Source organism: Takifugu rubripes, chromosome 15 (genome assembly GCF_901000725.2).
Source record: "Takifugu rubripes chromosome 15, fTakRub1.2, whole genome shotgun sequence".
Classification (NCBI taxonomy): domain Eukaryota; kingdom Metazoa; phylum Chordata; class Actinopteri; order Tetraodontiformes; family Tetraodontidae; genus Takifugu; species Takifugu rubripes.
In genome coordinates this window covers 16,495,073-16,519,310 of record NC_042299.1, presented here as the reverse complement: position 1 = coordinate 16,519,310, position 24,238 = coordinate 16,495,073, and the positions used below count along the sequence as shown (strand labels likewise).

Genomic DNA, 24,238 nt, shown 5'->3' with positions numbered 1-24,238 from the left:
CCCTGTCACCTTTCTGTCCCGTCTCATGGCCATGGTGGACGTCTTGGTGTTTGCCAGCTCTCTCAACTTCAGTGAGATTGAAGCGGAGAAGAACATGTCGTCGGGAGGCCTAATGAGGCAGTGCCTGCGCCTCGGTGTGTGGTTGAGTTTGTACCTTTTGTTTTCAGTCTTCAGGTAATTTTTTCCCAAATTGGTGTCTTCAGTCTTTGAAGTTTATCCCTGATAGAAGTCCGATTTGTGATTAGTGATGATGAGTGATGTAGATCACATCAGCGTAGTGATGCTTCTGATAGATATACGTACGGGAGTTTGTAGGAGCAGAAGAAATCGCCGACCTACCTGTCTACCTGCCTGAACCCTCTTGGCCACGTCTGTTTTCTCTTCAGTATGTTGTGTGGCGGTGAGGAACTGTCTGGAGTGCAGGCAGAGGCAGAGAGATCGAAGCTGCAAGTCCTCTCTAACCAGCAGCAAGTCCCAGGACAGCCTCTACAGCGCCTCCACCACCAGCAAGGTGACACACGTGCACAAAAACACCCGCGCGTGCTTGTTCATGCTGCAGAAAACACTTGATATAGAAACATGAATTACAAGAGACCCTCCAGTACTTGTGTCTTCCTTTTTAGCAGGATCCAGACAGACTTCTGCAAGACGTAGACATCAATCGGCTGAGAGCTGTTGTTTTCAGAGATGTGGTACGTCTGTGTAGTTTTATTTTCTCATGCTACGTGAAACACTAGAATCAAATGTGTTTACTGAGTGCTGTGCTTGGCTATAGGATGACAGTAAACAGGCCCAGTTTCTGGCTCTGGCAGTCGTCTACTTCATCTCAGTTCTCATGGTATCTAAGTATCGGGACATTTTGGAGCCCCAGCGTGAGATTGGCAGGTCCACCAGCCTATCAGGGAGAAGCATCCGCCACGAGATCAACTCCCCAACCAGTACAGGTGATTCACGTTTCTATTCTGTATGGAATCAGGGGAACGTGACTCAGTGACGTGCTGGCGTAGAAGTACAGGCCTCCGGCCATAGAACAGATCCCTTTGAAACTTATATGAGATAATTGAGGAGTAGAAATATGTGTTATTGGCTATTTGTTGGCAGCAGCTTTAGCCAACAATGAGCTCAGCTGAATGACATCATCGTCTGTATGTGATGATAAATCTCTTTGGTTTCTCCCTCCAGAGCACCCATCAACAGCCTTCTCTGATCGTGACAAACAGACCCCCACCCCTGTGGATGACTCTCCCCGCGCAGGCCTCCCCCACACAGACTCGGGCATTGGTGAGGAGGGCCACGTGGCCGGATCCCTGAATGGCTCCGAGATGGGCCTGGGGCTCGGCCTTGGCCTGGTGGGGAGAGAGACAGACAGAGACAGAGACAGAGACATGACGGGAGGAGGGGGGAGCGGAGGGACAGATCTGTTGTGCAGCCTGGCTGATGTGACGAGGTCACAGGAGAGCCTTCTGGATTCTCCACACAACCCCGGCGCCACACCCAGTTCCAGCCAAGCGCCGCCTTCTTCCATCACCAGCATCAGCCAAACAAATAAAGGCATCAATGTGAAGGTGGGACTGTGGTCACAGCCTGCAGATGCATGTACACAACAAAATACACGGTCAAGGCTCAGCCGAGAGCCCCAGAACACACCCAAGAACACTGAAGTGATGTGAAGTCGCTCGCTCCCGGTCAAACCCTCTTCCAGAGGCTGCACTTGTGCTTTCTGAATTACAGGAGATCCTGAAGAGCTTGGTGGCAGCTCCGGTGGATGGCGGAGAGTTGGGCCAGGAGGCGGGGCCGACGCCCTATCACCCCGACCCCGCCCTGAAGACTCACCCCATGCTGCCCATGCAGTTCCACTCTTTTGACAGGTTCGTGCCACTTTGACCTTCAGGAGGGGAAGTCAGGAGTCCAGCAGCCCTTTTCCATGTAGCACGTTACATTTCTTGCATTGTTTTTAGTAAAAGAGAGCATGTTGGTTCAAAATTGATGAGCCATTAATTCTCCCCAGGGACAAACTTTACATGCAAATACATCCTTAATGCGTCCCGTTGGCTTGTTTGGAGCTTCTACCTCCAACTGTGCTCTTAAGATCCAGCCTAAAGACACAGGGATGCTTTTATTTACTTGCTATTTTCTTGACACTTGATACTGTATTTTAGGCAAAAAAACAACTCTCAAGGATGAAAAAATGTCAGAAAGTCTAAGCCAAGGCTCTTTCTGCCCCCCTGGCTTCCATTTTGGGAACATAAAGCCTGTCCTCTGAGCGCTGTCCTGCTTATATCTCCCTCCGTCTCCTTGATCGAGCCTCGTGGCGGCCCTAGAGGGCCACGTTAGAGAGAAGGAAAGATGCATAATAGATTATGAACAGCTCCGAGCCGTCTCCTCAATAGATCAAGTGTGTCTCATACATTTAGAATGGCTTGATTCATTATTCATCTTAGAAATGAATTCTGAATCCTGAGATGTCAAAGAAAAAATGTATTTTTAACCTAAAGTGTTTATTATAGAAGACAGTTTCTATCGCCTGAGACACTCGTAGATGCAATAGTTGCAATGTCTTTTGTCTAAAAACAGAAACTTGTAACACTCATTTTTAATAATATGCATTTGACATTAATTTGACATTAAAGATACCCCACCCCCACAAATACCCTCTTGGCACCTAATTCCACATGAGTTACAACCAGAGGACCACTTAAAGAGGACTCCTGTGCTTCGACGTGGCCTGACTACACTCTTGTGTCTCACCTGTAACAGGAGTGTTGTGGTTCCGGTTAAAAAGCCCCCTCCTGGCAGCCTGTCAGTCAACACAGTGGGCACGCCCACCACGGGCGGAGCCTCCACCCCCAGCAGCACGCCCAACATTTTTGCTGCTGCGACAGCGACACCCAAGAGCATGATCAACACTACAGGTGAGAGCAGAGAGGTGGAGCGCACGTGCACACTTGTTCTTCACATCTCCGCCTTTGTGGTGTAAAGTTTCACTTACCAATTCTGTGTAAAACCTTTTAATTAAAGTTTATTTGCACCACATCTGAGTGGTGTGTACGTTAGCGGACAGCTAGTGTGAAACAGGCGTTAGCGTGAGCGACCTCCCGTCAGTTAATAGATGTTTAATGAAGCTGGTCTGGAACAAACTGAAGCAGCATCATCACCAAGCTCAGTTTAGGTCAGTGCTTCTCAATTATTTTCTGTTACGCCCCCCCTAGGAAGAAGAAAACATTTTGCCCCCCCCCCCCCCCGGGACTATAATTAGTATCATTTGTCTATGAAATTGTTATAAGTACACCTCTGCATAACATTGTATCCTTATTAATATTAAAGAAAACAAAAAAAGAAAGAAATATAGACCAAAGCAGGATGATTGTTGCCAATATTCGGCACGTTTTTGCCGAAAAAACTCAAGCGGCTGATCAGCGTGACTGGGGTGTAATGTCTTTAAGTGAGGGTTAGGGTTAGTGCTAGGGTTAACCAGGGTTAGGGTTAACCAGGGTTAGTGTTAACCAGGGTTAGGGTTAACCAGGGTTAGGGTTAACCAGGGTTAGTGTTATCAGCGTGACTGGGGTGTAATGTCTTTAAGTGAGGGTTAGGGTTAGTGCTAGGGTTAACCAGGGTTAGGGTTAACCAGGGTTAGTGTTAACCAGGGTTAGGGTTAACCAGGGTTAGGGTTAGTGTTAGGGTTAACCAGGGTTAGGGTTAACCAGGGTTAGGGTTAACCAGGGTTAGGGTTATCAGCGTGACTGGGGTGTAATGTCTTTAAGTGAGGCCTTCATTTATTTGGCTTCATGCTGTCCTGCCAACATTTTTAGACACAGTAAACACACCGGTCTTTCCTCGTCTCCCACCGTAGTCGCAGTGAAGCCAAGCGCTATAAAGGCTTCGTCATATTTCCTCGTCTGAGCTTTCGGGAGACTTTCGTTTGTCTCATTATCTCCGTCTCTCTCCGCCTTTCTTTTCATCACTGTTAAGTATGTTTTCATGCTGTCTCTTGGTGGTTTGTTCACTGCTCTTCTTATCTCTTGCTCTGTGGTGTGTGCGCGGGATGTGCAATTACACTTTATTCTAGTACGGCAAAAAAAAAAAAAACATGTTCTCCGGGGTCACACGCGCCCCCCCTGGCATCGCACCGCGCCCCCCTGGTGGGGTGCGCCCCACTATTTGAGAAGCGCTGGTTTAGGTCAACGATTTTCAAATGAAAGCCTCTAACTACAACCTTCGTGCCAATTCTAATTAACTCATTGGGCCACGTCACTAAAAGTCCAGAACTCGTTGGATGATGCAGTTGTGGAAATATCCAGTTTGTCCCTCTGCAGCCACCGTAGTTTGGTCATCACTCCAGCAGGATCAGGACAGTTTCTGGTTCTTGCCTGTTAAATAAAGCCAAATCTTTCGCCTTTAAGTGAGTGGCCACTTCTCTTATGCATCTTTTATGCAGCTCACATTTAAAATATCAAGATATTTGCTGGTAGCAGCAATGGAATCAGCTGAGATGGTCCGATCGGATCAGAGCAGCTTCAGGGCAGCATCACAATCAGCTGATCCAATTAGCATCCTGACTTGTATCACATGGTTTCTGCTTATTGATTGCAAAGCGATCCTCACAAACTGGTGCCGTTAGCAGGAGACGAGCAGCAGCACGTCTGCTGAAACATCCAAATTGAGTTTGGGAGCGCCTGATTGGACGTTATCGCCCACAGTCATCACGCGTGATCCATGTTACTGCCTTTCTTTTTTGATTCATTACTCTTCCTCCTGCCCAGGTGCCACAGATTCTGCCTCTCTTCCTCCTCCTCCTCCTCCTCTTTTGTCAACGGGGCAACTAGTAAGAATCTGCCAGCGGTGCAGACGGTGGCACCAATGCCGGAGGACACAATGGAGAACATGAGGTCAGCGCTCGCCACACCTCAGCGCTCATCGCCACCTCACACACGCGCCCTTTTTCTTGTCCTCCTTCTGGCTTTTGTTTTCTGTTGTGTGTTTTTCTGAGTTTTTCTGGGTTTCCCACTTCCATGACTGACATTTCATCATCCCAAACACACCTCCCACCCTCTTCATTGACAAATTATGATTAAATCTGTTTTACCTGCTGAATAGACCGTAAGACGCAGCTTCATGCTGTGTCAATAATACGTGGCATCAGTTGTTGTTGCTTTAAACACTCATTTAAAAATCCACTAATAATCTGACAAACAAGCAACCTGCCAAAATCAAACGGAAGGTTCCCGTGTTCATTTTTAATGTTTGTAAAGCAGCAAATGTAACTACATCCTGAACATCATGGGCCGTGAAGAGACTCGACCGGTGCTGATGGTGCTGACATCAGCTAATGAAACCAGGCTCGTTTGGCTCTAACGAAGATCTGCAGTAATTTCCATTCATACTCTGAACTCTATATGTCATACTCACAAGCCCATACATTCTGCAGCCAAAATAAATAAATTACTGTTGATACAATTATTGGAAACAAATATTTATGTGTCCTTTTACATCTTTGTTAAAATAATATTCAGCCCACTTTTATCATCGTAGTCATTTTGTGCTATTTCAGTCGCTTTAATCTCTCTTACACACGTCAGACAGTTTAATACGAGTGGAAGTCTGTGTGTGCGCCTGAACGTGTTCCTTAACCTGTGTACGTGTGTGTGTGTGTGTGTGCGTGTGGTTTGTGTTGCAGTGCCTATTGTGAGGTGGCGCAGTGTGCGCTGCGCAGCGGTCAGACGCCCCCTGAGTTCAAGTCTTTTAGCTCTCTCACAGGCTTCCAGGCAGCTCCCCGAGATGCAGGACAGTGTTTTAGGCAAGGAGATACTCGTCCTGTCCCCCCCCGACCCACCTCCACTGCACACCCTCCTGCTACACCCAGCTATTACCAAGCTATTACCAAGCTATTACCACCTTCTCCCACTAACTCAACAGTCATGATCAGGCTGCTGGTTTTTGGACTCAGAACTGAGCAGGTTTAAAAAAATGAGTGGCACTCGTCCAGAACGTGCGCATGCTCGGCTGCACTATCTGTTAGCATACTGCACCCATTAGCCTGATTATTTAATACATATTATACACACACATATATATATGTATGTATAGAGGCATAGTACATTAGAACTGAAGTTTTAGCTTTTTGCTTCTCCAACTTTTTCCATTTAAGTGGCCTTAGACCCATTAAGCTTTTATTAACAATACTAACTGCCATAAACCATAAATACAGTCGATACAGATTTTGCCCATTAATGACATTTCCCTTTTTCTTAACCCCTCACAGCTTAATTTGTGCTGAACCTTCCTTTCTGTCAGCTATATATCTGTTTTGTTCCTGCATAATTTCCTTGCTTCCTTTTTCACGCACATTTTCTCATACATTTATGGTGTAGATTTCATCTTCTCTCCCAGTCTTTCACTATTTCTGCCACTATTTTTATCCCCCTACAGCATCACCACCAAGCTGGAGCGCGCTCTGGAGAAGGTGGCGCCATTGCTGAGGGAGATTTTTGTAGACTTTGCCCCCCTTTCTGTCCAGGACGCTGCTGGGTAGTCATGGGCAGGAGCTGCTCATTGAAGGTACAGGTGCTGTACACGGCTCCTTTTTCTCTAACTGGCGTCTCTCTGTGGAGTCCCTCCATTCACTGTCCCTACGCCGGCGTCTTGGAGTGCCTGAGCGAAAGCCTGAGCGAATGTGCTGCGGTGTGTTTTGGATGTGTGTGCGTCTTTTTTAGCTGGCTGTTTCACTCATTCACCGAGCAGGTATGAAGTCAGGATTCCACAGGATTCCGAGCTAGATCGGTACTGAATCTGATCTTTTGTATTGTAGATAACATGAAAAGGAGCAACGCATTTCTCCCTCTGCCCACCTGCTTCCTGATGTCCTGTTTTTGTCCTCCACTGTCTTAGTGTTGATCTCTCTTCCTCTCTGGTGCCCTCCCTTCTCTTCTCTCCCTTTTTCTCTCTGCTGTTTGTTCTTGTCTTCTCTGTGGCATGCTTTTTATAAACCCGAATCTAATGGCGGCATAGCAGGGAGCGCTGACAGTACAGCAGCCTTTATTTGATGGTATTTCGGTACTTTGCAGCCATGTGTGAGTGTGTGCAAGGAAGCCAGAGAGCCTGACTGTGTTGTATGTGTCTGTTTTGCAGGTCTGGTGTGCATGAAGTCTAGCACCTCAGTGGTGGAACTCGTAATGCTGCTGTGTTCTCAGGTCTGTAATCTGTCCCTCTGTTTGTGTCCTCAGTCAGTGGTGGCAGTGCTAGTTGTTAAAAGCTGTCCCCGGTCTCACACCCAAACACATAACATTTGCAGTTACTCGGGGATCCGTCAAGACTCGGATCCGCTTCCTGAGATTGCGACCAAGTCTGTCTTCACTACACTAAAACAGCAGAAATAGTTTTTTAAAATGTGACAAAAATGACAGATAAACAGATTAAGATCGTGCTAAAAGTCATTTGCTTACAGCTAAACCCCGATGAGCAAAAAGTGGAACTTACCTCTACAAAGACTTCCTTTAAGCGGTTAACGGGCCCTGTCATCTTCAGCCATTCCATCCAGAACTTCTGCTTGTTCTGGCTCCCTCTTCTACCGCCCTGCTAGCTGCCCTTTGTGCTCACCACTCCCTCCATCTCACTTCTGGCCGGCTCGTCAGCATGTATAGAATTACCCCCCCGGCTCCAACGCGATCTGCCATTAGAGGCCCGGAAGTGCAAACCCTCGCCCAGATATTGATCCCCTGGAAGTGTGTGTGTGTTGTGTGGTGTGTGTGTGTGTGTGTGGTGTGTGTTGTGGGGGTGGTTGTAACGGGAGACGCTCCCTCGTGCCCTCCAGAGCTAATGGAGCTCTGAGGTTTCAGGCTCTCAGCAGCACTCCTGTCCTGCTCACAAGTCTCCACTCTTATATGCACAAACAAATAAAACCCTGATTCTGAGAGATCCATTCTCATTAGAGGCTGTACAGACTGGTTTAACCAGTGCACCTTCACACTTTTAAAGCGTATGTTTGGTTGGTTCAACGGCTCAGCATTAATACCTCTTTATTTCTCATTCCATAGTGAACCTTTTTACCTTGGTGCTACTCAAAAATAGGACATTTCACAACCTGCCTTCTGATAGGAGAGTTTTTCCACAGCAGGCTCCATCTTGAGAAAATTACCGGTATTTATAATCCATGCCAAACAATCTGCGTGTGTTTTATGCTTATAGGAGTGGCAAAACTCCATTCAGAAGAACGCCGGACTCGCTTTCATTGAGCTCATCAATGAGGGAAGGTAATCCATCGCACGCGCTGATTTTCACTACAATCCTCTGCAATTTGAACGTTAACGTTGCTGAATAATTAATGGCTATGATGGAGCACTAATGGGAGCCTTGGTGAGATAAGTACGTGGCGCTATGTGTGCTTTTGAAAAGAAGTCGGATCATTAAAGTGCAATTCCGTTTCTGTTCATTTCAGCTGTTTTAGCAACGGTTTATTTAGAACGATGTCAGACGGGGCTTCTGTTGCCACCTTTGTACTCGTGACATGCGTCACAGGATTGGTCGTAATTTATCCACTGTTATCCCGTTCCCCCCCCCCCCGCCAGACTTCTGTGCCACGCCATGAAAGATCACATTGTGCGAGTTGCCAATGAGGCAGAATTCATCTTGAACAGACAGAGAGCAGAAGATGTCCACAAACACGCTGAATTTGAGGTAATTCTCCAGAAATTAGTCGATTAGGTTCCAGTCCGCCTGGTTTTTACTCCGGGCCACCCTCCTCCAGTCCAACTGTGCCCAGTACGCTGCAGACCGCAGAGAGGAGGAGAAAATGTGCGACCACCTCATCAGCGCCGCCAAGCACCGAGATCACGTGACTGCCAACCAGCTGAAACAAAAGATCCTCAATATCCTGACCAACAAGCATGGAGCCTGGGGGACAATGTCACAGAGGTGAGTGGAGGTTGTGTCAGTTATACACGACTCTGGGTGGTAGGGGGCGCTGTTTGTCAGTATGTTGGTCAAGATGTGGCATCGCCACTGATTCGTACTCATTTCCAAAGGTTTAAACGTCATGGATTATCTGTTTATACCATTAAAAGTCCAACAGTCAGAGCAAAAGAAATTAAACCAAACATTTATGTATCAAAGATCTTTTGTATCTCAACTCCAGCACAACAGAATCCCTCATTTAACATGCTAACGAGCATCTTAAATCAGTCATTTCACTTTAAAACAGCTGTTAGCTAATGTGAGACCTGTGCTTTAATCTGACTGCAGTGATTTAAATTGAGGATGAGATTTAACATTAAAACATTTCATGTAATCTGAGGATGTGTCATTTAATTTAAAGACATGAGATTTGATATGAAGATTTAATCTTACAACATGTGTTTACAGCATGTTTAATGTGATAGCGGGATTTAGTTCTGCCACAGCTGATTAATTGTCTGCTGCATGACGTTATTTAGTCCCCTGCAGTAACGACAGTTATGCTGAATCTGCAGTGATGAAGATGATATTTGTGATATTGAAAAATCGATGAGCCGTCAAACCTCTGTCTCCTTCAAGGGCAAAAAGTCGAAGGTTTTTCCTCTACAAGCGTTTAGAAAATATGACCTTTTCCATCTGTTTTTTGGCTCTGACAATCCCAAAATGATCCTTTTATAACACCAGCCAATTACACGACTTCTGGCGTCTGGACTACTGGGAGGACGACTTGAGGAGAAGACGGAGGTTTGTACGAAACCCTTTGGATCCACTCACGCCGACGTCTCGCTCAAGCCTCTGGAGGACTACGGTCAGTGATGCGCACCAACCACACACCAATATCCAGTCAGGGTCGTTCTCTGATTAATGTGGCAACGCTCGTCCAGGTACAGAGGAGGAAGAGGAGGGGCTAAAGTCAAAGAAGAGTTTCCGTAGCCAATCAGTGGTCACCCAGAACCCGGAGGCGGAGCTAATGTTGGAGGGGGATGATGACGCTGTCAGCTTGTTGCAGGAGAAGGAGATTGATAATCTTGCTGGTACGACACACACACACACACGTGTGCACACACATTCACACACGTGCGCACACGCATTCGCACATGCACAGACTCAGCGGAGAATAAAACGTCTTCGACTCTTGTTTTTAGTGCCATTCCGTCCAAGACTTTTTACCTCCAAAGGCAAGTGTGGCATTTGTGGGACATGTGACGTTTTGCAGATGAACTAACTAAATCTGACTCCAGATCTCCTAAGATCTGCGGATGATCTACTAAGTGATGAGTTTAATCAGACATATTTCACTCCTGCGTCTTCTGACCTTCACATAAAAGAGTGAACTGATTCAGCACTAATTAGTTCACCAGATCACCTCACCTCGATCGCTCCTGTGTGATGATTGTTCAATTTAAGATGTCTCCAGCCCTGAACCCTTAAAGCCAGTGATACCTGATCCTAATTATGTGCCCTCCTCCCCGAGGCCCCGTGGTTCTGAGTACTCCAGCTCAGCTGGTGGCTCCGGTGGTGGTGGCTCGGGGGACTCTTTCCATCACTACTACTGAGATCTACTTTGAAGTGGACGAGGAGGATTCTGTGTTCAAGAATACTGATGCTAAAGTAAGAACATGGTATTGTTAGTGCTCACAAGCTCGGTTATGCGTATTTCCATCACTTCTTGCTTGTTGATCTGATTGGCATTCACTTGTTGATTGATTCAAACAGGTGCTGGCTTATACTGAGGGCCTCCACGGCAAATGGATGTTCAGTGAAATCCGAGCTGTGTTCTCCAGGCGCTACTTGCTCCAAAATACAGGCCTGGAGGTCTTTATGGCCAACAGAAGTAAGTTTGCTGAGCTGTGAAAGCGCTTAAAACTGGTGGATGTTTAGGGTAACCTTAAACAGAGGGTTAGGGTTAGGGTTAGGGTTAGGTGACACGACTGTCTGCATTTTGTCTGCAGCTCATTCTTTTGCATCGTTTGGGTCTAAACTCAGCACTCAAGAGCATCTCTCCTCTCTCCGTTTCCTTCAGCATCAGTGATGTTTAACTTCCCTGACCAGGCCACCGTCAAACGAGTGGTCTACAGCCTCCCACGGGTGGGTGTCGGAACGAGCTACGGGCTGCCGCAGGCCAGGTGAGCTCAGTCTGCTGCTCCTCACTGGTTTTCAGAAAAACAGCGTTTAAAACGTGAGTGTGTGTGTGTGTGTGTGCGTGCGTGCGTTGTGTGTGTGTGCGTGTGTGTGTGCGTGCGTGCTTGCGTTGTGTGTGTTTGTGTGCGTGCGTGTGCACGTGCGTGCGTGTGTGTGTGCGTTGTGTGTGTGTGCTTGCGTTGTGTGTGTGTGCGCGTGTGTTGTGTGTGTGTGCGTGCGTGTGCGTGCGTGCGCGCCAGGCGGATTTCTCTGGCCACCCCTCGTCAGCTCTTCAAGTCCTCCAACATGACTCAGCGCTGGCAGAGGAGAGATCTCCAACTTTGAGTACCTCATGTTCCTCAACACTATCGCAGGTGCAGTCGCGCTCGTTCTGAAAGGAGCACGTTTACTCAGCAGAATATTGTAGCTGACATCATACAGAAGCTGTACAATAGCAGGACAGATCCACCCACAGGCTAATCTGCTGCTACCTCACCCGTCCACAGGAGGACCTACAATGATCTCAGCCAGTACCCCCCATCTTTCCCTGGTTCTGACCAACTATGACTCGGAGGAGCTCGATCTCACTCTACCTGGAAATTTCAGAGACCTTTCCAAGGTGAGACGCACAGTTAAATATGATTCTGTGTGAAGTGACACCATCCCAGAAAGAGTCTGTATCTGACGCTTCCTTTTAGCCGATCGGGGCGCTGAACCCCAAGCGTGCAGCGTTTTACGCGGAGCGTTATGAGACGTGGGAGGACGACAGCGCCCCTTCTCACCACTACACCACCACCCTTTATTCCACTGCTCATTCCACGCTGATGTGGATGCTCAGAATAGTAAGATGCTGTTTTGCAAGTCTCCAGACTTTAAGCTTGCTGCTGCACTTTTCCCTAAAAACTATTTCTCGTCCCTCCAGGAGCCCTTCTCCACATTTTTTCTCACGCCAATGACAACAAGTTTGACAATCCAGAAAGAGCCTTCTCGGGCATCGGCCGCTCGTGGAGGAACTGCCAGCGAGACACGGCCGATGTCAAGGTGAGTCCGAGCACCCTGGCCAGTGTTTTCAGGTCCCGGCTGAATGATATAATCACACATCACTTGTTTCCTGCCACCAGGAGCTGATCCCTGAGTTCTACTACTTGCCCGAGATGTTCGTGAACAGCAACGAGTACGAGCTTGGTGTGCGCGACGACGGCGTCTCTGTGTGTGATGTGGAGCTTCCTGTCTGGGCCAAGAAACCCGAAGACTTTGTCCGCATTAATCGGATGGTGAAGGATGCAGGACGCCGTTGCTCAGACACACACGAACGCGTGGAACGTCTCTCTGACTGCTCTTCTTCACTCAGGCACTGGAGAGCGAGTTTGTGTCCTGCCAGCTTCACCATGGATCGATCTGATATTCGGCTACAAGCAGAGGGGGCCGGAGGCCGTTAGGGCGCTCAACGTCTTCACCTTTCTGTCCTACGAGGGGGCGGTCAACCTGGACAACGTTGAGGCGGCGCAGCGTGAGGTGTGTGCGTGCGCTGCTCTGTCCCGCCACCGTCAGCCGAGCGTCTCTTTTATTCTTCCTCTCTCTGACTGCAGCTGATTGAAAGCCAGATTCAGGCGTGTGGTCAAGTCCCCTCTCAGCTGCTGATCGAGCCACACCCCCCTCGCTCCTCCGCCATGCACCTGGTGAGTGTTCTCACAGGCTGCTTGCACGCGTCTGGGAACAAGCGTGAAAACTGTGATTCCAGTTTGGGGTTTTGTTTTACATTCTTGATATTGATATTTACTCCCATTTTTACATGGATGGAGGTGATTAAGGCTTAAAATTACAGCATCATTTTTAAATTTGTTTCCTGATTGTGTGCAGATTAAGCTTTTTATGACAGATTTAAGCATTTGCCACGTTTTATATTCACTTTAGCTATTTGCCTCTCTTTCCTAATTAACAGTCTTAATTTTCCATTTTTTACCATTTGTTTGCGTGAGTAATTTCATTAACATTTTTAGGTTAGGGACATTTGATGGTGTTCTTTCTGATACTGCAAAAAAGGCTCAATTAAGCTAAAAACTAGGAGATAAATCACAAAATAATCAGCGTTTGGAAGGAGAATGAATTCTGGGATATTCATATCAAATCAATCAGAACACATCCGTTCTCTGCGTTCCAAGGCTGCTATTGACCCTAACCCTAACCCTAACGGCTCAGCCTCCCCCCGTCTACGCTCAGCAGCAGAGACCTCATGTGTCCACCTCAGAGTCCTCCATTCCAGCTCAAACCCGTTCAGCTCCTCTCCTCGACCCAGTGCTGCCCTCAGTGTGTGTACCTGCTCTCCCACTAATGCACCTTCTCCCTTCCCTGTCCCCCCCGTCTCCATACCCCCCTTCTTCCTCCCCTCTCCGTCCCTCTACATTTCTCTGTCTGTCTCACCAGTGTTTCCTTCCCCAGAGCCCACTGATGTTTAAGGATCAGATGCAGCAGGACGTCATCATGGTGCTCAAGTTCCCCTCCAACTCGCCCGTCACTCACGTGGCCGCCAACACGTTGCCCCACCTCAGCATACCGGCCGCCGTCACCGTCACATGCAGCCGCTTATTTGCTGTCAACCGCTGGCACAACACAGTCGGTGAGCGTGTTGTGATGGATGTCCACTGATATTAGGAGGACAAAACGGATGGAGGGGTGGAGGATGGATGGAGGGACGATGGGTGGATGGAGGGATGATGGATGGATGGAGGGAGGATGGTGGATGGATGTGGATGGAGGGATGATGGGTGGATGGAGGGATGATGGATGGATGGAGGGAGGATGGGTGGATGGATGGATGGATGGAGGGATGATGGGTGGATGGAGGGATGATGGGTGGATGGATGGAGGGATGGTGGATGGAGGGGGATGGTGTGGAGGTGATGGTGGATGGATGGGGGGGATGGGATGGATGGGTGGATGATGGATGGGAGATGGGTGGATGGGAGGATGGGTGGATGGAGAGGGATGGTGGATGGGGGAGGTGGATGGATGGATGAGGGAGGATGGGTGGATGGAGGATGTGGGTGGATGGATGGAGGGAGGATGGTGGATGGAGGGGATGATGGGTGGATGGATGGAGGGGATGGGTGGATGGAGGGACGATGGGTGGATGGATGGAGGGACGGCGTGTTTGTGTTATCAATCCTTTGATCTTGCCAGGCCTCCGAGGAGCTCCCGGCTACTCCCTGGAGCAGGCTCATCATCTGCCCATTGAGATGGACCCTCTCATAGGTGAGCACACACCTCTGCACCAGTCGGTAAAACCACCATGTCTGGGTCAAGGGTCAAATTCATTAAATGGGTCCTCTACCTGCCTACTAGCATGTCTGTGCTCACTTGTAGCCAACAACTCTGGCGTGAACAAGCGTCAGATCACTGACCTGGTGGATCAGAGCATCCAAATCAACACACACTGTTTCGTGGTTACCGCTGACAACCGCTACATCCTGGCGTGCGGCTTCTGGGACAAGAGTTTCCGTGTTTATTCCACGGAAACTGGTGGGTTTGCATTAGCGTCACAACTGGAAGGGAAGTGTTTCATTGGATGTTACGTTTTGGTGTAATGTCCATCTTCTCCACAGGAAAGCTCACCCAGATCGTGTTTGGCCACTGGGATGTGGTGACCTGCCTGGCCAGGTCAGAGTCCTATATCGGAGGAGACTGCTACATCGTCTCTGGCTCTAGGGATGCAACTCTTCTTCTGTGGTACTGGAGTGGAAGACACCACATCATTGGAGACAACCCCAACAACAGTGAGTGGTTGATGTGTGAAGAGCTGCTCCTCCTGTGTGGGTTGTTGTAACCTTGGTTGTGGCCTGCAGGTGACTATCCTGCTCCCAGAGCGGTCCTGACTGGACATGACCACGAGGTGTGTGTGTCTGTGTGTGCCGAGTTGGGGTTGGTGATCAGTGGCGCCAAAGGTGAGATGAGGACCATTCTGCATGCAAGTGTATCAAAGTGCGCTCGACGGCATCACCCTCTCGTTGTCTGCAGAGGGCCCGTGCCTGGTTCACACCATCACCGGGATTTGCTCCGGGCCCTGGAGGGGCCGGAGCTTTGTCTGCGTCCCCGGCTCATCTCCGTGTCCAGCGAGGGCCACTGCATCATTTACTACGAGAGAGGACGCTTTTGCAACTTCAGCATCAACGGAAAACTTCTGGCACAGATGGAGGTCAACGACTCCACAAGGGTGAGGCTGGGAGCTGCTCCTTCCGACTATCTCTGCCGCTTCACCTTCCCGCACGCTCGGTGCTGACTGAAGCTCCATCGCCATGGTTTTCTGTCTCCAGGCCGTCCTTTTGAGTATGATGGACAGAACCTGGTCACAGGAGGTGACAACGGGGTTGTGGAAGTGTGGCAGGCCTGCGACTTCAAACAGCTTTACATCTATCCAGGCTGTGACGCAGGCATCCGGGCCATGGACCTCTCACATGACCAGAGGTAACGTGCCAGACTCCGGCTTTATTTAACAATGTTTGGACACCTGTGCAAAACTTTTACTCCTGCATATTTTTTTTAATCAAGTTATAGTTTTACACAATGTAATATTGGAAATGTTTTTACTTGATTATAGGGCGTTTTCAGCGCCCCCTGGTGGTCATCAGGAGGAATGCATCCGACATGTTAACAATTGACTAGATTTGTGTGTGCATTTATAGAATCTTCTGTGTGTGTCCAGCATTTCTTTCTTGACCTATTGTTCTTCCATTTTGCTCTTCCGTCCTGCCCTCAGGACTCTGATCACTGGCATGGCGTCCGGCAGCATCGTGGCGTTCAACATAGACTTCAACCGCTGGCACTACGAGCACCAGAACAGGTATTGAGGTGGACAGCGAGAGACGGGAGGAGCAGGACAGGAAGAGGAGAGCAAGTGCGATGCAGGGGAAGATACCGCCAGCGAGAGGAGCTAAGAAAAGAATCGGAACTTCGACTATATTCCCCGTTAAGTTTACGTATGGCGGTGCTGGTGAACTATACTCCCCCCGGGCATGCGTGTATGTACACACACGCGAGTTACACATATACTCTGATAGAGAAGATTCACACCAATACCTGCTAATAAAACGTAAAGAGCGCATCCTTCAGACTCCCAGGACTGGCTTAAAGCTTCACAAACAAAGACTTTACTTTTCCCCTCATAGTTTTCTTCTCAATCACAGTCTGTGATTCTTCTTTAAGGCGAGTTTAGTGTGGGAATCGTTTTAGGTGGATTGTACAGGAAAGACTGAGTGGAAGTGGTCAGGAGTGAGCCAGCCCCCCCCCCGCTGTTCAAACACCGGTGCTATTGGCTTGATCTTAAATTCACCTTGAACGAAAAGAAAACCCTGCTCTTCTCATTTCCTTTAATGTTCCCAGGTTTCCTTTGATTTTATATGGTATACATATTGGTTTCTCCTCGCTGCCGCAGCGTTAATGCTGTAAATAAAACTCTGCCTCCATCAGATGCGTTCTTTCACGACACAGACTGCGCTTTCACCTTTTATTTATTAATGAGTTGCTGTATGTAAAATATTGTGTAATAATTATTCTAACGTGGACGTGACTGATGGTGATAAGAAGGCTGTCGAGGATGGTGATCATTTTGCCGGAGATGATGGTGACAGAGATCTAGCCAGTGCCGCCACCCGTGAAAACCCTACAAGACTGACAGGATTTCCTTTGTATATTTGGTGATTGTTCTGTCAAATATGTACATATAGTCTTGATTCAGGTGGGTGGGAGACGCCATCAGCTGACTGAAGACTAACGCGCAAGGAAACTTTCACCTACTCACATTTCTTGATTATTTAAAAGGAAAAAAAAAGAATCAACTCGGTGTAAAAGTTTGTTTTGTATTTGCACTTTGCACCAATCACATATCATTATTTATTAGCTTGGTTCTTTCTGGTCAGCTGCCATTTTCTTTAGGTCCATTTTTCCCAACGGGATTATTTGTGCATTGATGTTTGTATTTAAAAAAAAAAAAAGAAAAAGAAAAGAAAAACGGACTAAAAATAACCAACAACAATGTTGAGCTCATGTGTGATTCTTAGGTTTTACAACCTCCCAGTTGTAAGCAATATCATGATTCTGTAGCTGTTAGAGGTGCAGGAGGAGGAAGCGTGAGCTGCTGTGCGTGTGTGTGTGTGCGTGTGTGTGAAGCCATCTGATCAAAGCGCACATGCACATTATCCACAGGTTCAACTTGCGTATCCAAAAAGTTACATATTTTTGGATCTATGAAACCCTAAAAACTATTGTATTCATGTTTTATTGCAAAGATGTAAATGATGACGTGTGAGTTGAAAACAAAATCATGATAAGAAAATAAATTATGCAAAGAATTTGATGACTATGACTTGACTCTTTTGTCGCCAGGGGCTCGTTCCTTTCCAGGCATTTCCAAAGGGTGGAGATCACCTGGATGCACCTTTGTCTCACCCCCACACAGACAAGCCGAGGCCGAACGACCTTTAATCTGATCTTGCTGAATAATTCAGACGGGAAAAGGACAAGGAATCAGTTTCATACCGTCCGTTTTTTGGATTTTTTTTGGGTGGGAAAATCTTGCTTGTTTTTGTTTTCACTTCCTTTACGCTTCCGCTTCTTTTCAATCATTTTAATTGTCAAGTTGGCTCTAAAGCCCAACATTGATCCTGGAACAGGCTTCACACGGCGGCTGCCCTTCGGTTGCTATGGAAACGGTGATCAGAGGACACGCGGGCAGTCGGATGAGAGTTGGTAATCCTTTAAGCTGTTCGAGTAGCGGCATTTGATCTCGTTTGCTGTGTCGCTTTTGACTTTGTCAGACATTTTATAAACACGCCAGCGGTCTGTCAAAGAATTCTACAGCTTTTCTGAGCAATTCAAGCACATTGATACACTTCTGGACAAACCTCAAGATATTTTAATAAATGTCTGTTCCGGTCACGCTGTGCACTGGGAGGTTTGTGGTGTTGGAACTGTTGAAATAAGCCCTTCGGATGGGATTATTCCTGCTCACCACACTGGCAGCTTTAACCCTCCTTTGCTAACTGAATCAGGCTCACTGGACCACAAGGATTTGGACAAACAAGCATGGAGCCATGACGCGGTCCGTGTATGACAGTGCAGTTTGCCTGTGCGTGCGGGCGCGCCCTCAGGTGGACAGGGAGGAGATGGCAGAGCGCTGAGAGGAGATGCTGCAGATCTCCATGTTGGTGAAAGAGCCGCCTGCCTCGCTGCTGCAGTCAGGGACGGCGGAGAGGAGATGATGTTCTTCAGCCTGTGCAGGGATGATGAGCAGCGTCAGCAGAACACCAGCAGCCCGAGGAAAAGCCACACGTACACGTAAACGTCGGCCAGGCGCCCCGGCAGCGAGGCGGCGGCCAACGTGGAGGAAGAGGTCGGGGAGAATCTGAGGAAGGAGCCGTCATCCCCTGGAGAGATTCCAGTGTCATTCAGGTCCAGTAAGGGGAGGTCCGTCCCCGACATCCTGGCTGATGCTGAGGACAGAGAGAAAAGGGTGAGAAGCTAAAACCATATTTGACCTTTGCTTAACCGTCTGTTAACTGCTGCTTGGCTCGATGAGGCTCCACCCTGGGGACGGTTTTCTTCAAAGGGTTAGGGTCTCACACCCGTCTGGTCTGAGCGACTCCTCACACTTTACTCCTCACCATCTAAAATACAGCTCTGGAATGAAGAGTGACAGCAGGGACAGTGCTTGTGCCTCCGATCACCACCTGAGCTGCAGGCTCTCCAAAATGAAGGAACCCTTATCTGATGTAATTAGACTCCTCATAATCACGCTCACAGAGACACCTGGCCCAGTCAATGCTAACAATGGGCCGATTCACGAAACGTTCTTACGAACAAATTTGTTCTTAGGTCCCACTTACGAACATTTTACGAAGATTGGGCCAGATTCACAAAACGTTCTTACGAACAAATTTGTTCTTAAGTCCCACTTACGAACATTTTACGAAGATTGGGCCAGATTCACAAAAGGTGAATTGTGGCATTCACCAATTTCTTCTTATCCTGGATTTATTCGTAGGTAAGAACAAATCCTACGAACACTCAGGAGTACTCTTACGCACATTTCAGTGCCGGCATGATTGTGTTTTCTTCTCTTGTGCAGTTCAATAAAATTCAATATTACAATGATAATTATGTCATATTTATTTATTTCCTATTTTTGGTGATTCACGGAGAATTTTAAAATGACATAAATGTGCCAATGACTTAACTTTAATCAACCAAATTGGAAACCATGCCAAAACTGTCTTTTTATTTGATTTTATCTTGATTTATTTTATTAGGGGATCGAGGGTATGCCCTGGTTGTTGACACCACTGACCAACCCTCAGCCTCCACAGGAAATTTTATTCAATCAGATGCATGCGCGCAGTCATTGAACGCACCATCGGCATGTTAAAGGGCCCCTGGATCTGTTTGGACACAGAGCCACAACCCCGTGAGGATGTGCGTCCTGACGCAATGATGGGGCCAGACTGCAGGCACGCGGTTCACCTTCGAGCGCGATTAATTGCCCGTTTGTGAATAAAATGCATTATTGTCACAATTTTAGTCTAACAGTCTTAATTCACTTCAAAAGAAAAAAAGAGAGACCGGTTTCAGAGCACAGCTTTTACACGTTTTTATTTTTTTTACATTCTTATTTTTTTTACATTCTCGTTGATTTCTTTAAGCGTGTTGGCTCTAGTCATCAGGGTTGAGGGAATTTTATCAAGCGTGTTAGCCATCCTTTCTTGATTGTTCAACACGGCGTCAGAAATCAGCCGTGGAGAGGCAAGCTTTGGGCATTTCGCTTTGGGCATTTGGCTGCTTTTTGCTCTGTCTACAGGGTCCTGCTGCAGTTCCTTTTATGGGCATTGATGGGCGGTGACCTATGCTAATCATATGTTAATTAGACTCACCTGGCACGCGCTTTCAATTTAAGAACAGATGGCATTCAAGGCATTCATCAATCTAGAACAGCTGCGAACAATTCAGGGGCTTACGAACGCGTTGGTGAATCCGACGTAAGGTTTTCTTAAGAAACTTCTTAAGAACAACTTAAGGAAGAATCTAAGAAGATTCTTAAGAACATATTGGTGAATCTGGCCCAATGTTCCAATGTTCGGGGGGAGACAAGCCGGAGTGCTACTGCTGCTACTGCTACTGCTGCTACTACTGCTGCTGCTGCTACTGCTGCTGCTGCTGCTGCTACTGCTGCTACTGCTGCTGCTACTACTGCTGCTGCTGCTGCTGCTACTGCTGCTGCTGCTGCTGCTGCTGCTGCTACTGCTGCTGCTGCTGCTGCTGCTACTGCTGCTGCTACTGCTGCTACTGCTGCTGCTACTGCTGCTGCTGCTACTACTGCTGCTGCTGCTGCTACTGCTGCTGCTACTGCTGCTACTGCTGCTGCTGCTGCTGCTACTGCTGCTGCTGCTGCTGCTGCTGCTGCTACTGCTGCTGCTGCTGCTACTACTGCTGCTGCTGCTGTGCTGCTGCTGCTGCTACTGCTGCTGCTGCTACTGCTGCTGCTGCTGCTGCTACTGCTGCTGCTGCTGCTGCTGCTACTGCTGCTGCTGCTGCTGCTGCTGCTACTACTGCTGCTGCTGCTGCTACTGCTGCTACTGCTGCTGCTACTGCTGCTGCTGCTACTGCTGCTGCTGCTGCTACTGCTGCTACTGCTGCTGCTGCTGCTACTGCTGCTGCTGCTACTACTACTGCTGCTGCTGCTACTGCTGCTGCTGCTGCTGCTACTGCTGCTGCTACTGCTGCTACTGCTGCTGCTGCTGCTGCTACTGATGCTGCTGCTGCTGCTGCTACTACTGCTGCTGCTGCTGCTGCTGCTGCTGCTACTGCTGCTGCTGCTGCTGTGCTGCTGTGCTGCTGCTACTGCTGCTGCTGCTGCTGCTACTGCTGCTGCTGCTACTGCTGCTACTGCTGCTAATGCTCTGCTGCTGCTGCTGCTGCTGCTAATGCTCTGCTGCTGCTGCTACTGCTGCTCTGCTGCTGCTGCTGCTACTACTGCTGCTGCTGTGCTGCTGCTGCTGCTGCTGCTACTGCTGCTGTGCTGCTGTGCTGCTGCTGCTGCTGCTGCTGTAACTGAGTAAAAGTACCACAGCTGAATATTCTCATTATTAGTTGCTGCCTCAGCAGCTCCTAAAGTTCGAAGATGCTGCAACAGTTTGAAACAGACTGCAACAAAAGCTCCTAATCTTCAGGCTTTTGAAGCTCTGTTTCCGCTTGGCTTTCATTCTTTCAGTCTCCGCCTGCTTTTGTCTTCCTCCGACGTCCCCCCGGCTCAAAAGTCTTGGATAAAAAGAATGAAAGAGGGAGGCTCTTTCATTTGCAGGCCTCTGCGACTGCAGGGAGATGGACGGCGTGATGAGGAATGATGACTTCAGCTGCTCTTTATTTCTTTCTGTTCTTTGCTCTCTTTCCCCCCCGACTCCCTTCCTGACCCCCCCCCCCCCTTCAGGATGGATGCTGCAGTTTTCAGCAGAATCACCTCTGAATGCAGGAATATACCAAACGTCCCTCCGTCTTCCTCCCTCCTTGGCATCGTCACTCCTCCTCTCTGTTGATGATACCATGATGACCCCCACCATTTGAAGGCTCATTGTTGCCTGAAGTGCTTCATAATTGGCCCTAATGATGCTTTTTGTATCCAGGCAACAATCTGGGTTCACTTCTTTTTTTTTAGTTCATCCAGTTTTCGATGGCAGCCCCACAGAGGCCGAGGAGGGTAGACATACACACACACACACACTCCCACGCACACACATGCACCGCCTACATCAACTACAACTACGATGCCTGTAGTTATTCTCCTGAGCAGAAATGGCCAATTAGCACATTATGATTTATTAAAATGTTAAAACAAAATGGAATCCTTTTGTGTATTTTCAGGTGTATTTTTCAGGTCCGCTCTCCCTTTTTTAGTTTGGATCTCGATTTTGATGATTAAAAATCCTCTTTACGACCGCCTGTGGTTATCAATTAAGCTCCCGCCTCTGAAAATATTGATTTGGTGAGAAATGGTTTCGATTTTTGGCTGTGAATTGCAATAATATTACTAAGAGCGAGAAATTTCATCAATATTAAATTTCTCCTCGTTTCCAGGCAATCAGCCGCTGTTTTGTTTTTGTTCTTGTGTCCAATGATATTTTAGAGATTTCTCCGGTTCAGAGCTTAAACATCAACGTGCTGATGAGCCCCATTGAACTTTCTTCTGAATGTTCTGAGCAAGGCTGAGGATCCCCCCCGGCCTGTGAAGACCCCTCTCTGTCCCAGCCTGGAGGTGGGAACACTTGGGAGGAACACGAGCTGGGCCTCTGGGCTCTTTCATTATAGTTGCTGTATTCTTGCTCCTCTCCGCTGGGGTCTTCAGGCTCCCTGAAGCACCTTCTCCCTGTAACGTCAATAGCCCCCCCCCCCCCCCATATTGGTCTTCCATCATCGGTTGTGAGCAGTGACCTGAGGAGGTGTGTAATCCCTGCACAGGGGCCACTGGTCAGTGGCGTGAAGCTTCCTCAGCTCCACCTTCTCCTGCTTCCTCTCCTCATTCCCTCATCACCTCTTCCACCACTGCTCCTGTGTCTGTCCAGTAGGAACCCTCTAGCCATGTTTGGATGGAGCTCCTCAATAAAAGCTCAACTGTTGTGCATGTTTTTGCTTCATTTGTCGGTCCAGGGTCGAACACGCTCTTCCCGCTGTTTTCCAGTCCAAACCGACAGACAACACCTTCGGCTCCTTCTGGAATGTTTACAGTGCAGCCCGGAATCATCTCCCAAAACAGGACAACCTTCTGACATGAGGTCTTCATGAGGTCATTCAGATCATAAACTATGGACACGCTCCACACACATGAGTTTAAATGTCATGGCATTTGGCCTGCAAGTGTGTGTGTGTGTGTGTGTGGGGGGGGGGGGGGGGGGGGGGTTGAATCCATTCTATTCCTTCATAAATATCATTTCAGTGTCACTAGATCCCAAATGCAAATGTTCTTCCCGCAGATCCGGACCCATTTAGATCATATATCAAAAACCTGTGACTATCTCATCTTCTGAGCCGGATCAGTGGGACCAGAACCCAGTTGCATAAATCCCAACTGTCCCCTGGAAGGCCTGAAACCCACAGATAACCCCTGGAGCAGGAGACACATCTTCATCACTGCTTCAACAAACACAAATCAACTCTGCTTGGATCATCTTGGATGATGAGGCAAATGATCTCAGCAGGGTCTTTTCCAGGTGCAGCATGGCAGAACCTCCAGACGTCCTCTGATGGGAAAGGCTGCCAGGACAGAGATGGAGGGTTTCAGGTGTCTGGTGATTTGACGTTCATGTATCATCCTGATTCTCAGAGATCCTGACATTGACTGCAGGAACCCAGAGATCCAACATGGGTTCACATCTTCCTGCTCTTCTTGCAGCTGCTGCATGAAGATGCCGTCGTCCAGTGGATCTCCTGATCTGTTGGCACCATTGTCTCCTGTCCTCTCCTGCTCTTTCATAGCCTCCTCTGCATTAACTGAGCAAAGTTGCTGTTCACTGGAACATTAAAGGTTCAAACTGGCTGTTTCCTTCACTTTCAAAGCTTCAGCAGCATCAGTGAAATTCTTACCAACCTTGAGGTGCGTCGGGCGGCTGCTCCTCACGTTGCTCCTCACGCTGCTTCACACTGCTCCTCACGTTGCTCCTCACGCTGCTTCACACTCCTCCTCACGCTGCTCCTCACGCTGCTCCTCACGCTGCTCCTCACGTTGCTCCTCACGCTGCTTCACACTGCTCCTCACGCTGCTCCTCACGCTGCTCCTCACGTTGCTCCTCACGCTGCTCCTCACGCTGCTCCTCACGCTGCTCCTCACGCTGCTCCTCACGCTGCTCCTCACGTTGCTCCTCACGCTGCTCCTCACGCTGCTCCTCACGCTGCTCCTCACGCTGCTCCTCACGCTGCTTCACACTGCTCCTCACGTTGCTCCTCACGCTGCTTCACACTGCTCCTCACGTTGCTCCTCACGCTGCTTCACACTGCTCCTCACGCTGCTCCTCACACTGCTCCTCACGTTGCTCCTCACGCTGCTCCTCACACTGCTCCTCACACTGGGCAGAAATCCATCATGTCGCGTTTGGTCTCCCAGCTGCACAGACCAGATCTGCTCACTTCACTTCAGGCT

At 48.5% G+C, this 24,238-nt stretch overlaps 1 protein-coding gene and 1 long non-coding RNA gene across 2 annotated transcripts in view; one reads left to right on the top strand and one right to left on the bottom strand.

Annotated features, from left to right (window-relative positions):
- The window catches only part of LOC101063835 (neurobeachin-like), a 57,458-nt gene extending 40,068 nt beyond the window's left edge, over positions 1-17,390 (top strand). The window contains 42 exon segments of the mRNA XM_029848724.1: positions 3-134; positions 387-511; positions 624-692; positions 776-944; positions 1,183-1,565; positions 1,732-1,868; positions 2,758-2,912; positions 4,761-4,775; positions 4,778-4,886; positions 5,675-5,794; positions 6,427-6,499; positions 6,501-6,561; positions 7,126-7,187; positions 8,182-8,246; positions 8,562-8,670; positions 8,741-8,907; positions 9,631-9,701; positions 9,704-9,754; positions 9,831-9,980; positions 10,421-10,557; positions 10,663-10,780; positions 10,970-11,072; positions 11,328-11,393; positions 11,395-11,451; positions 11,574-11,615; positions 11,617-11,686; positions 11,766-11,909; positions 11,990-12,011; positions 12,014-12,108; positions 12,189-12,341; positions 12,419-12,452; positions 12,455-12,582; positions 12,657-12,746; positions 13,492-13,684; positions 14,248-14,319; positions 14,431-14,586; positions 14,670-14,840; positions 14,910-15,008; positions 15,082-15,108; positions 15,111-15,292; positions 15,392-15,528; positions 15,821-17,390. Coding sequence (XP_029704584.1) covers positions 3-134; positions 387-511; positions 624-692; positions 776-944; positions 1,183-1,565; positions 1,732-1,868; positions 2,758-2,912; positions 4,761-4,775; positions 4,778-4,886; positions 5,675-5,794; positions 6,427-6,499; positions 6,501-6,561; positions 7,126-7,187; positions 8,182-8,246; positions 8,562-8,670; positions 8,741-8,907; positions 9,631-9,701; positions 9,704-9,754; positions 9,831-9,980; positions 10,421-10,557; positions 10,663-10,780; positions 10,970-11,072; positions 11,328-11,393; positions 11,395-11,451; positions 11,574-11,615; positions 11,617-11,686; positions 11,766-11,909; positions 11,990-12,011; positions 12,014-12,108; positions 12,189-12,341; positions 12,419-12,452; positions 12,455-12,582; positions 12,657-12,746; positions 13,492-13,684; positions 14,248-14,319; positions 14,431-14,586; positions 14,670-14,840; positions 14,910-15,008; positions 15,082-15,108; positions 15,111-15,292; positions 15,392-15,528; positions 15,821-15,911 — 4,610 coding nt within the window. The 3' untranslated portion in view covers positions 15,912-17,390.
- A 927-nt stretch (positions 17,391-18,317) lies between these two features.
- LOC115252668 (uncharacterized) lies at positions 18,318-23,823 on the bottom strand. The gene is made up of 3 exons (XR_003890995.1): positions 23,690-23,823; positions 18,395-18,551; positions 18,318-18,331 (listed from the first exon to the last, which is right to left on the bottom strand). It is a non-coding gene; the product is annotated as an uncharacterized lncRNA (long non-coding RNA).
- Between the last annotated feature and the right edge of the window lie 415 nt (positions 23,824-24,238).